This window comes from Arachis duranensis, chromosome 4 (genome assembly GCF_000817695.3).
Source record: "Arachis duranensis cultivar V14167 chromosome 4, aradu.V14167.gnm2.J7QH, whole genome shotgun sequence".
NCBI lineage: Eukaryota > Viridiplantae > Streptophyta > Magnoliopsida > Fabales > Fabaceae > Arachis > Arachis duranensis.
This window is the reverse complement of record NC_029775.3, coordinates 49,892,047-49,903,369: the sequence shown is the minus strand read 5'-3', so window position 1 is coordinate 49,903,369 and position 11,323 is coordinate 49,892,047. Positions and strand designations below refer to the sequence as shown.

Genomic DNA, 11,323 nt, shown 5'->3' with positions numbered 1-11,323 from the left:
AATTAGTGAGAAAAAAATATGCCGCAGACCAAGGGAGTTTGCCAAATAATTAAATAAAGAGTAAATGCCATTTTCACTCCCTAACCATTTGTTTGATGGACTTTCCACCCCCTAAGAAATTTAAATACCCAAATCGGTCCCTATCTATTATGATATCTATACGTTCTAGTTCCTGCAACCGGTTTCGAGCAGGTCACTGGCTGATGTGTCAGTAACTTGTCTACGTGAGTTTCTCTCCTTCATAAATGGGAAAAATCGCCCCCTGTATCTTTGTTGAAATGCTGCATTTCATTATGAGCGTTATTCCATAAAACACCTTCCTCTCCCTCTTCATTTACATTTGGCCCTAACTCTGAAACCTTTCTTCTTCCCTCTAAAAGAGCATTACGTTGAGGACGTGCGAGCGTGCTGCACCACTGTGTGGGAAGACATTGACTGCATTTGGCAAGTTTCTTTGAAACGGTAAGGAATCTTTCATTCTCTTCTACTTACTTTATCTTTCACTGTAGTCAAGTTGAGGAGTGTGTCAGATAGTGGGAGTGAAATTAGCTTTGATAACTCAGTTCTCCTATGCATGGTGATTATGGGTGGATGGGGTGAAGCACTAGCTTTGTTTGATGAGTTAGGGTTGTTGCGAAACTATAATAGTGATGTTAACTTTGAAAGTTTCTACCTTTGTGTTTATTGATGAGTTAAGAATTCTTAACTGATAGACATTATAGTCTATTTGCTGTTGATTAAGTTTGAAGTTTAGCTCTGTTACTGAGTTGTGGTTTAGATTTTTACAGATGTCTGTCTTTGTTGTTCCTATTTTTTTATCATGGTGGGAGACTCAAGAAAGATCCAAATAGAGTTTACGGTACGTAGATGGAAAAATTGAGAAATTTCCACCCATGGATATTGATTTTGTCAACAAGAAGGACTTGGAAGAACTCTTCAGGGGATTAGGTTATCTAGAATACAAAGAAATTTACTGGCTTGATCCAGCAGCAAGAAACCTGGAGTTTGGGCTTCATATCCTTAAGGGTGACCAGGATATTAATGACATGTGTGAAGCCATCCTAAGTTGTCCAGATAGAAATAAGTTCTACATCTACTTTGAGCACCCGATAAGTCAACCAATGGTAGTCGAACTAGAGCCAAAACCAGAGGAAGAGCCCGTTGTGGTCACAGAGGAATCCTCATCGGATGATGATACAAGAGTGCCGAGGATGAGGCCTACAAGCCTCCTCCTCCTGGTTTTGAGACTGATAGTAGTGATATTGAGTCACCAAAAAGACGTGAAAAAAAAACAAAGGAAAAAGCATCGGTGTCTCCATCAATCAAGAAGAAAGTGTCACCTAAGAAAAATAGTAAGAAATCATCAAAGAGATATACTAGGAGGAGGAGGAAGAGACATGTGCTATACGGTGAATCTAGTAAAGGAAATCGAACTGAGACACCTCCTAGTGGGTTGGGTTCTGCCCAAGGGCCAGTAGAAACAGATATGGGAAGGCCAGTAGAAGATGAATTAGGAGGTCCAGCTGTGGTTAATGAGAAGAGTGACAATGATGACTACAACTATGAATATGCTTCTGAAGAGTGTCACACCCCGGTATCTTCTGAGGATGAGAGGACAATGCACGGACTTGATTTCAATGAAGAAAATGAATATAGAGAGGTTCAGTTTGAGCTTGGAATGCAATTTTCGAGTATGGAGAGATTTAAGAAGGCCTTGAAGGATGTATTTGTCTGGGATGGAAGAGATTGCATGTATATCAAGAATGAGAAAGAGAGGGTCAGGGCTAGATGTGCGGAAGAGAACTGCCCATGTTGATATATGTGGCAAGGAACTCAAAAACAGTGGCATTTGAGATAAAAACCTTTCACAACAAGCATACATATGGAAGGGATTATGGAAGCAACTTGGCCGATAGGGCATGGGTCACAGATAAGCTGGAAAAAAGGTTGGCAACACAGCCTAAGCTGACACCGAGGGAAGCAACGGAGCATATGAAACAGGACTACAATGTTTAGGTCCATCCAAAAATGATCCAAAGGGCTTTGAAAGCATCTAGAGAAATTGTTGTTGGGAATGACAAGGCACAATATGGAAAGTTGTGGGATTATTTACAAGAGTTGCATAGGAGTAACTGGTGCATGAAATTTGCAATCACACTTTGCAACTCCGCACAACTAACCAGCAAGTGCACTAGGTCATCCAAGTAATACATTACGTGAGTAAGGGTCGATCCCACAGAAATTACTGGTTTGAAGCAAGCTATGGTTATCTTATTATTCTTAGTCAGAATATCAATAATAATTCTTAGTTTTATTTGTAAAAAAATAAAAGAGCATGGAATAAACAATACTTGTTATGCAGTAATGGAGAACATGTTGAGGTTTCGGAGATGCTTTGCCCTCTAAATCTTTGCTTTCCTACTGCCTTCTTCTTCAAACACGCAAGGCTCCTTCCATGAAAAGCTGTATGTTGGTGGATCATCGTTGTCAATGGCTACCATCTGTCCTCTTAGTGAAAATGGTTCATGTACATGGCTAATCATCTATCGGTCTTCACTTGTGTTGGAATAAGATCCATTGATCCTTTTGCATACTGTCAATGCGTCCAACAATTGTGAGTTTGAAGCTCGTCATAGTCATCCCTTCCCAGATCCTACTCGGAATACCATAAACAAGGTTTAGACTTTTTGGATCTCAGAAATGCTGCCAATTGATTCTAGCCTCTACCACGAAGGTTCTGATCTCACGGAATTGAATGCTCTGTTGTTAGGAGAGACAATTAAACTCGTGAATCAGGAGCCCAAGAGATACACACTCAAGCTGTTGCAGGTAGAACGGAAGTGGTTGTCAGGCATGCGTTCATAAGTTGATAATGGTGACGAGTGTCACGGATCATCACATTCATCACATTGAAGTACGAGTGAATATCTTAGAACAGAAGCAAGCGCGATTGAATAGAAAACAATAGTAATTGCATTAATTCATCGAGACACAGCAGAGCTCCTCACCCCCCAACCATGGGGTTTAGAGACTCATGCCGTCAAAGGTACAATAAGGAATGTAAAAATGTCATAAGTTAAAAAATGAATCTCTAAAAGTAGTTTTTATACTATACTAGTAACCTAGGTTTACAGAGAATGAGTAACTAGATGTAGAGAGTGCAGAAATCCACTTCCGGGGCACACTTGGTGAGTGTTTGGGCTGAGCTTCCTAGCTTTCACGTGCTTGTGCTACTCCTGGAGTTAAACGCCAGTTTGGGTGCCAGTTTTGGAGTTTTACTCCAGCTTTAGTGCTAGTTCTGGCGTTTTACCCCAGAAAAGGGTGTCTAGGTGGCGTTTGGACGCCAGTTTGAGCCATCAAATCTCGAGCAAAGTATGGACTATTATACATTTCTGGAAAGCCCAGGAAGTCCACTTTCCAGCGCAATTGAGAGCGAGCCAATTGGGCTTCTGTAGCTCCAAAAAATCTACTTCGAGTGTAGGGAGGTCAGAATCCAACAGCATCAGTAGTCCTTTTTTCAGCCTCTGAATAAGATTTTTGCTCAGGTCCCTCAATTTCAGCCAGAAAATACCCGAAATCATAGAAAAACACACAAACTCATAGTAAAGTCCAGAAATGTGATTTTTGCATAAAAACTAATAATAATATACTAAAAAGTAACTAAAACCTATTAAAAGCTACCTAAAAACAATGCCAAAAAGCGTATAAATTATCCGCTCATCATAACACTAAACTTAAATTGTTGCTTGTCCCCAAGCAACTGAAAATAAAATAGAATAAAAAGAAGAAAATATACAATAAATTCCAAAATAAGAATGAAGCTTAGCTCCAATTAGATGAGCGGGACTAGTAGCTCTTTGCTTCTGAATAGTTTTGGCATCTCACTTTATCCTGTGAAGTTCAGAATGATTGGCATCTATAGGAACTCCGAATTAAGATAGTGTTATTAATTCTCCTAGTTCAGTATGTTGATTCTTGAACATAGTTACTTTATGAGTCTTGGCCATGACCCTAAGCATCTTATTTTCCAGTATTACCACCGGATACATAAATGCCACAGACACATAACTGGGTGAACCTTTTCAGATTGTGACTCAACTTTGCTAAAGTCCCCAGTTAGAGGTGTCCAGAGTTCTTAAGCACACTCTTTTTGCTTTGGATCATGACTTTAACCACTCAGTCTCAAGCTTTTCACTTGGACCTTCATGACACAAGCACATGGTTAGGGACAGCTTGATTTAGCTGCTTAGGCCAGGATTTTATTCCTTTGGGCCCTCCTATCCATTAATGCTCAAAGCCTTGGATCCTTTTTACCCTTGCCTTTTAGTTTAAATGGCTATTGGCTTTTTCTGCTTGCTTTTTCTTTTTCTTTCTTTTTCTTTTTCACCATTTTTTTATTTTTTTCACAAGCTTTGTTTTTCACTGCTTTTTCTTGCTTCAAGAATCAATTTTATGATTTTTCAGATTATCAATAACATTTCTCTTTTTTCATTATTCTTTCAAGAGCCAACAATTTTAACATTCATAAACTTCACTATAAAAAATATGCACTGTTCAAGTATTCATTCAGAAAGCAAAAAGTATTGTCACCACATTAAAATAATTAAACTAATTTTCAAGATAAATTTCAAAATTATGCACTTCTTGTTCTTTCGTAATTAAAAGCATTTTTCATTTAAGAAAGGTGAAGGATTCATGGAATTTTTCATAGCTTTAAGACATAGATACTAGACACTAATGATCATGTAATAAAGACACAAACATAGACAAGACATAAAGCATAAAAATCGAAAAATAGAAAATAAAATAAACAAGGAGATTAAAGAACGGGTACACCTTAGTGATGGTGGCTAGTTCTTCCTCTTGAAGATCCTTTGGAGTGTTTGAGCTCCTCTATGACTCGGAGTTGGAAGCAGCTGCTTTTCCTTACCTCTTCCTAGAGGTTTCTCCAGCCTTAGGTGTTATTAATGGTTATGGAAAACAAAAAGCTGAGCTTTTCCACACCAAACTTAAAAGCTTTGCTCGTTCTCGAGCAAAAGAAGAAAGAAAGGATTAGAGGAAGAAGAGATGGAGGAGATGGAGTTGTGTGAGTGGGTGGGTTTTATGGAAAATAGTGGATGGATGTGAGTGGTGAAGAGATAATGGAAAAGATGGTAGGATTTGATAGGTGTTTGGGGAAGGGTGTTATGGAAGGGTGTGAAGAGGAGAGAGAGAGTTGGGGTAGGTGTGGATCCTGTGGGACCCACAGATCTTGAGGTGTCAAGGAATTCTCATCCTTGAACCTTTCTGGCGTCTAAACGCCCTCTGGGTGCCTTATCTGGCGTTAAACACCAGTCTGCTACCCATTTCTGGTGTTAAACGCCAGTCTGCCTGCCAGTTCTGGTATTTAACGCCTAGAATGCTGCCAGAATGGGCGTTAAATGCCCATTCTACTATCCTTACTGGCGTTTAAATGCCAGTAGGCCTGTCCTCCTGGGTGTGCTATTGTTGATGTTGTTTTTGATTCCGCTTTAATTATGTAGTTGTTTTTGTGACTCCACATGATCATCAACCTAAAGAAAACATAGACATAGATAAATAAAATTGGGTTGCCTCCCAATAAGCTCTTCTTTAATGTCAATAGCTTAACAGGACTGAGCTTTAATATAGTCTTAGTCTTGAGCATTCTTGATCAACATTGCCTTTAAGATAATACTTGATTCTCTGTCCATTGGCAATGAACTTTTGTCAGAGTCAATATCCTGAAGCTCTACATATCCATATGGTGACATACTTGTAATCACATATGGTCCCTTCCACCGGGATTTCAATTTCCTAGGAAACAATCTAAGCCTAGAGTTAAACAGCAGAACCTTCTGTCCTGGCTTAAAGACTCTAGATGACAGCTTCTTGTCATGCCACCTTTTTGCTTTCTCCTTGTAAATTTTTGCATTTTGAAAGCATTGAGTCTGAACTCCTCTAGCTCATTCAACTGGAGTAATCTTTTCTCGCCAGCTACCTTAGCATCAAGGTTTAGGAACCTGGTTGCCCAGTAGGCCTTGTGTTCCAATTCCACTGGTAAATGGTAGGCCTTGCCATACACAAGCTGGTATGGAGAGGTCCCTATAGGAGTCTTGAATGCTGTTCTGTATTCCCACAAAGCATCATACAAGCTTTTTGCCCAATCCCTTCTACGGGCACTTACAGTCCATTCCAAGATTCGTTTTAGTTCTCTATTTGAGACTTTAGCCTGCCCATTTGTCTGTGGATGATACGGAGTCGCCACCTTGTGGTTAATTCCATATCGGACCAAAGCAGATTCAAGCTGTTTATTGTAGAAATGAGTGCCTCCATCACTGATCAGTATTCTAGGAACACCAAATTTGCTGAAGATATGTTTCTAGAGGAACTTCAGCACTATCTTAGTATCATTAGTGGGTGTTGCAATTGCCTCTACCTACTTGGATACATAGTCTACTGCCACCAGAATGTAAGTGTTTGAGTATGATGGTGGGAAAGGTCCCATGAAGTCAATACCGCATACATCAAACAATTCAATCTCTAAGATCCCTTATTGAGGTATGACATAACTGTAAGGAAGATTACCAGCTCTCTGGCAACTATCACAGTTATGCACAAACTCTCGGGAGTCTCTATAGAGAGTAGGCCAGTAGAAGCCACATTGCACGAAATTTGCAATCACACTTTGCAACTCCGCACAACTAACCAGCAAGTGCACTAGGTCGTCCAAGTAATACCTTACGTGAGTAATGGTCGATCCCATGGAGATTGCCGGCTTGAAGCAAGCTATGGTTATCTTATTATTTTTAGTCAAGATATCAATAATAATTCTTAGTTTTATTTGTAAAAAAATAAAAAGAGCATGGAATAAACAATACTTGTTATGTAGTAATGGAGAACAGGTTGAGTTTTCGGAGATGCTTTGCCCTCTAAATCTCTGCTTTCCTACTGCCTTTTTCTTCAAACATGCAAGGCTCCTTCCATGGCAAGCTGTATGTTGGTGGATCACCGTTGTCAATGGCTACCATCCGTCCTCTCAGTGAAAATGGTCCATGTACATGGCTAATCATCTGTCGGTCCTCACTTGTGTTGGAATAAGATCCATTGATTCTTTTACACACTGTCACTGCGCCTAACAATTATGAGTCTGAAGCTCGTCACAGTCAGCCCTTCCCAGATCCTACTCAGAATACCACAGACAAGGTTTAGACTTTTCGGATCTCAGAAATGCTGCCAATTGATTCTAGCCTCTACCAGGAAGGTTCTGATCTCACGGAATTGAATGCTCTGTTGTTAGGAGAGATAATCAAACTCGTGAATCAGGAGCCCAAGAGAAACACACTCAAGCTGTTACAGGTAGAACAGAAGTGGTTGTTTGGCATGTGTTCATAAGTCGAGAATGGTGATGAGTGTCACGGATCATCACATTGAAGTATGAGTGAATATCTTAGAACAGAAGCAAGTGCGATTGAATAGAAAACAGTAGTAATTGCATTAATTCATCGAGACACAGCAGAGCTCCACACCCCCAACCATGGGGTTTAGAGACTTATGCCGTCAAAGGTATAATAAGGAATGTAAAAATGTCATAAGTTACAAAATGAATCTCTAAAAGTAGTTTTTATACTAGACTAGTAACCTAGATTTATAGAGACTGAGTAACTAGATGCAGAGAGTGCAGAAATCCACTTTTGGGGCCCACTTGGTGAGTGTTTGGGCTAAGCTTCCTAGATTTCACGTGTTTGTGCTATTCCTGGAGTTAAACGCTAGTTTGGGTGCTAGTTATGGCATTTTACTCTAGCTTTAGTGCCAGTTCTGGCGTTTTACTCTAGAAAAAGGTCTCTGGGTGGCGTTTGGATGCCAGTTTTGGCCATCAAATCTCGGGCAAAGTATATACTATTATACATTTCTGGAAAGCTCAGGATGTCCACTTTCCAGTGCAATTGAGAGCGAGCCAATTGGCTTCTGTAGCTCCAGAAAATCTACTTCGAGTGCAGGAAGGTCAGAATCCAACAGCATCAGCAGTCCTTTTTTCAGCCTCTGAATCGGATTTTTGCTCAGGTCCCTTAATTTCAGCTAGAAAATACCTGAAATCATAGAAAAACACACAAACTCATAGTAAAGTCCAGAAATGTGATTTTTACATAAAAACTAATAATAATATACTAAAAAGTAACTAAAACCTATTAAAAGCTACCTAAAAACAATGCCAAAAAGTGTATAAATTATCCGCTCATCAGTAACCCAGGTAGCATGGCTGACATGTGTGTTGACCTAATTCCGCAATCTCTATCGCTGTTTGACAAAATTTACATATGCTTAGATGCGTGTAGAAATGGGTTTGTTAAGGGTTGTAGACCACTAATAGGCCTAGATGGATGCTTTTTAAAGGGGTATTATGGAGGCCAACTCCTAATTGCAATGTCACTTGATGCTAACAACCATATCTTCGTTATTGCATATGCTGTTACAAGAGCAGAAAACATAGAGAACTGGATGTGGTTCTTAACTCGGTTTCAGGATGATTTGGGAGACCATCAAGTGCACGGATGGAATCTCATGTCCGACCAACAGAAGGTAACAACATTTGCCAACCTATTTTGATATTGTTTATAATTCTACAGAGTATAGTTGGATTATAGTGTAGATATTGTTTAGATTATTAGAGTGTATAAAGAGATGTTTGTAACAATTATAATTGGCATATAATTTTTGTTTTATAAATACAATTCTGCACAAGGGAATTGACTTATAATTAGTTTATGGCTATAGACTTCTGTTGCACATGTCAGATTATAATTAGATGTTTGTAACAATTATAATTGGCATGCCATTTTCAGTTTTATAAATACAATTCTGCACAATATAATTGACTTATAATTAGTTTATGGCTATAGACTTTTGTTGCACATGTTGGATTATAATTAGATGTTTGTAACAATTATAATTGACATATAATTTTTGTTTTATAAATACAATTCTGCACAAGGGAATTGACTTATAATTAGTTTGTGGCTATAGACTTCTGATGCAAATGTTGGATTATAATTAGATATTTGTAACAATTATAACTGGCATATAATTTTTTGTTTTATAAATACAATTCTGCACAAGATAATTGACTTATAATTAGTTTATAGTCACAGGCTTAAGTTGCTTATAATTGGTTTATACTAGTGACTTCTATTACCAGCAATTGGTTTATAATTAGATGTCTGTAGTAATTATAAATGGCTTATATTTGGTTTTTAAACTATCTTTGCAGGGACTTATGGGTGCAACAAAGGAAGTCATGCCCTATGCACACCATAGAAATTGTGTGCTGCACATTTGGAAGAATCTTCAACAAAAATTCAATAACAAGCAGGTAAAGGGACTGTTATGGCATGCTGCCAAGTGCACTACTCAGGTGCAGTTCAAAGCATCAATGGAGAAGTTTAAAAGTGAGTGTCACGGAGGATGGGAGTATCTGAATCAATTTGATCCAGCAGTTTGGTGCAAGGCATATTTCAATCATGGTCTGAAGAATGACAACTTCATCAATAACATGTGTGAGGTTTGGAATTCTATGATAGTTGAGGCTAGGGAGAAGCCGATTCTAACAATGTGTGAAGAGATAAGGTGTACAATATTGAAAAAGATGGCCAAGCACAAGAGGATTCTAGGGAGGTGCATTGGAAAACTGGCACCAATGCAGCAGTGGAGACTTGACAGTCACATTAAACCGCAGAGTCATAAATGGAATGCACAATGGAGCAAAGATTATGACAGGGTTCTATTTGAAGTTACTAGGGGAAAACACAAATTGGGCGTCAATCTCCAATAACATACCTGCACTTGCAATGCATGATAGTTGACAGGTAAACATTAATTATTAATTCTTGTCTTGTTATTTTCACAGTTTTTAGCACATCATATTCATGTTTTTGTTGCTGTTGTATAGGGATGCCATGTGTTCACTCAGTTGCTGCTATCTCTAAGTTGAGGATCAAGGTTACCGAAGACTTTGTGAGCCCTTATCTCACTATAGATGCTGTAAGGAAAATATATGACTTGTGTGTAAATCCAGTGAACAGCAAAGAATTTTGTGAGAAGACAGACCATCCAAAGCCACAACCCCCTAGGATAGTAAGACCAGTTGGTCGTCCAAAGAAACACAGGACTGAATCCGGTGCACCCCCTCCCCCTCCAGTGATTGGCGACAAAGTGAGAAGAACTTTTCAGGTAATGTGTAGTAAATGCGGGGAGAAGGGGCATTATTATAAAACATGTAAGGGAGCACCAGCTAAACCCGACTGGCAACCAAAAAGGAAGAAGGCAAAAACGGGTAGCAAAGCTTTGGTTGTGATGACTGAAAATGTAGCTCCTGCCCCTCCCCCTATAGGGAATGTGGCTGGTATTGATGGTGGTGTAAATAACATACCTGTTAAAGAACCTGAACCTATTAACCGGGACCCTCTTGTAAGTTTTTTTTAGACAAGTATTTTGTAAGTCGTATACATTTTGGGTTGTGTCTTTGAGTATTCACAATGAGTTAATATTTCAAGACATATGTGGCTGCAAAACATGTTTCTGTCATACAGGATACAACTAGGAAAAATAAGAAAAAAATGCCAAAGAGGCCGCATGTAGAGCCAAATGAGATAAACATTTCACAAACTGCCCCAACTACAGAGGTAAATAGACACACCATAGTTTTTAACTTTTTTTTTTAAACACAAGATGTAGTTTTAGAGCCCAAATGTGATTCACTATTGTTTGGGTTCCAGGAATTCATCAAACTACTCCAATGAATCAAGCCACAACTCAGGCATCAAAGGCTCAGCCCCATTCTGTAGCTCCAAAGTTTAGGACCAAACAGAGTGTCAGAAGGCCCTCAGGTCCTCCAGTGCAACCCAACAAACCTCCTCACAATGTACAAGCCCAACCAGATGGACAAGACTTACAGAGAACCTCTCATGCAATCTCCAATGAAACTCTGGCAGCAGCTAGCACTGGGACCTCATCAAGGCTATTCAAGTTCATTCCAACTAATAAACCCCTATTTTATGAGTCATCTTGTGCTTGAATTGAGTGTTTTTATCAAATCTTCACCTACTTATTCATGTAAATTGCATGGTTTTACTATTCCTTCCTCATTTTATGATATATGTGAAAACATGTTTCCTATGCTTTAAAAAAGATTAAATTTAATTATCCTTTATTACCATTCGATGTCGTGATTTGTGTGTTAAGTATTTTCAGGATTCATAGGATAGGAATGACTTAAAGGAGAATAAGGAGATATACAAAAATGGAAGGAAAGCACAAAAATGGAGTTTTG

At 38.9% G+C, this 11,323-nt stretch overlaps 1 protein-coding gene across 1 annotated transcript; it reads left to right on the top strand.

Moving 5' to 3' along the window:
- The first annotated feature begins 8,253 nt into the window (after positions 1-8,253).
- On the top strand, positions 8,254-10,793 carry LOC107484181 (uncharacterized). The gene is made up of 6 exons (XM_016104796.1): positions 8,254-8,577; positions 9,266-9,772; positions 9,854-9,860; positions 9,944-10,461; positions 10,548-10,676; positions 10,770-10,793. Exons 1-6 carry the CDS (start codon positions 8,254-8,256, stop codon positions 10,791-10,793), a joined length of 1,509 nt encoding a protein of 502 aa, XP_015960282.1.
- Positions 10,794-11,323: the final 530 nt, after the last annotated feature.

What these genes read in the sequence shown, in the direction of transcription:
- LOC107484181 (XM_016104796.1), top strand. Translation starts at nt 8,254, where the DNA reads ATGGCTGACATGTGTGTTGACCTAATTCCGCAATCTCTATCGCTGTTT. An exon ending in CTATTAACCGGGACCCTCTT is followed by an intron (nt 10,462 to 10,547) that starts GTAAGTTTTTTT and finishes TAATATTTCAAG; the next exon opens with ACATATGTGGCTGCAAAACA. An exon ending in AAACTGCCCCAACTACAGAG is followed by an intron (nt 10,677 to 10,769) that starts GTAAATAGACAC and finishes TTTGGGTTCCAG; the next exon opens with GAATTCATCAAACTACTCCA.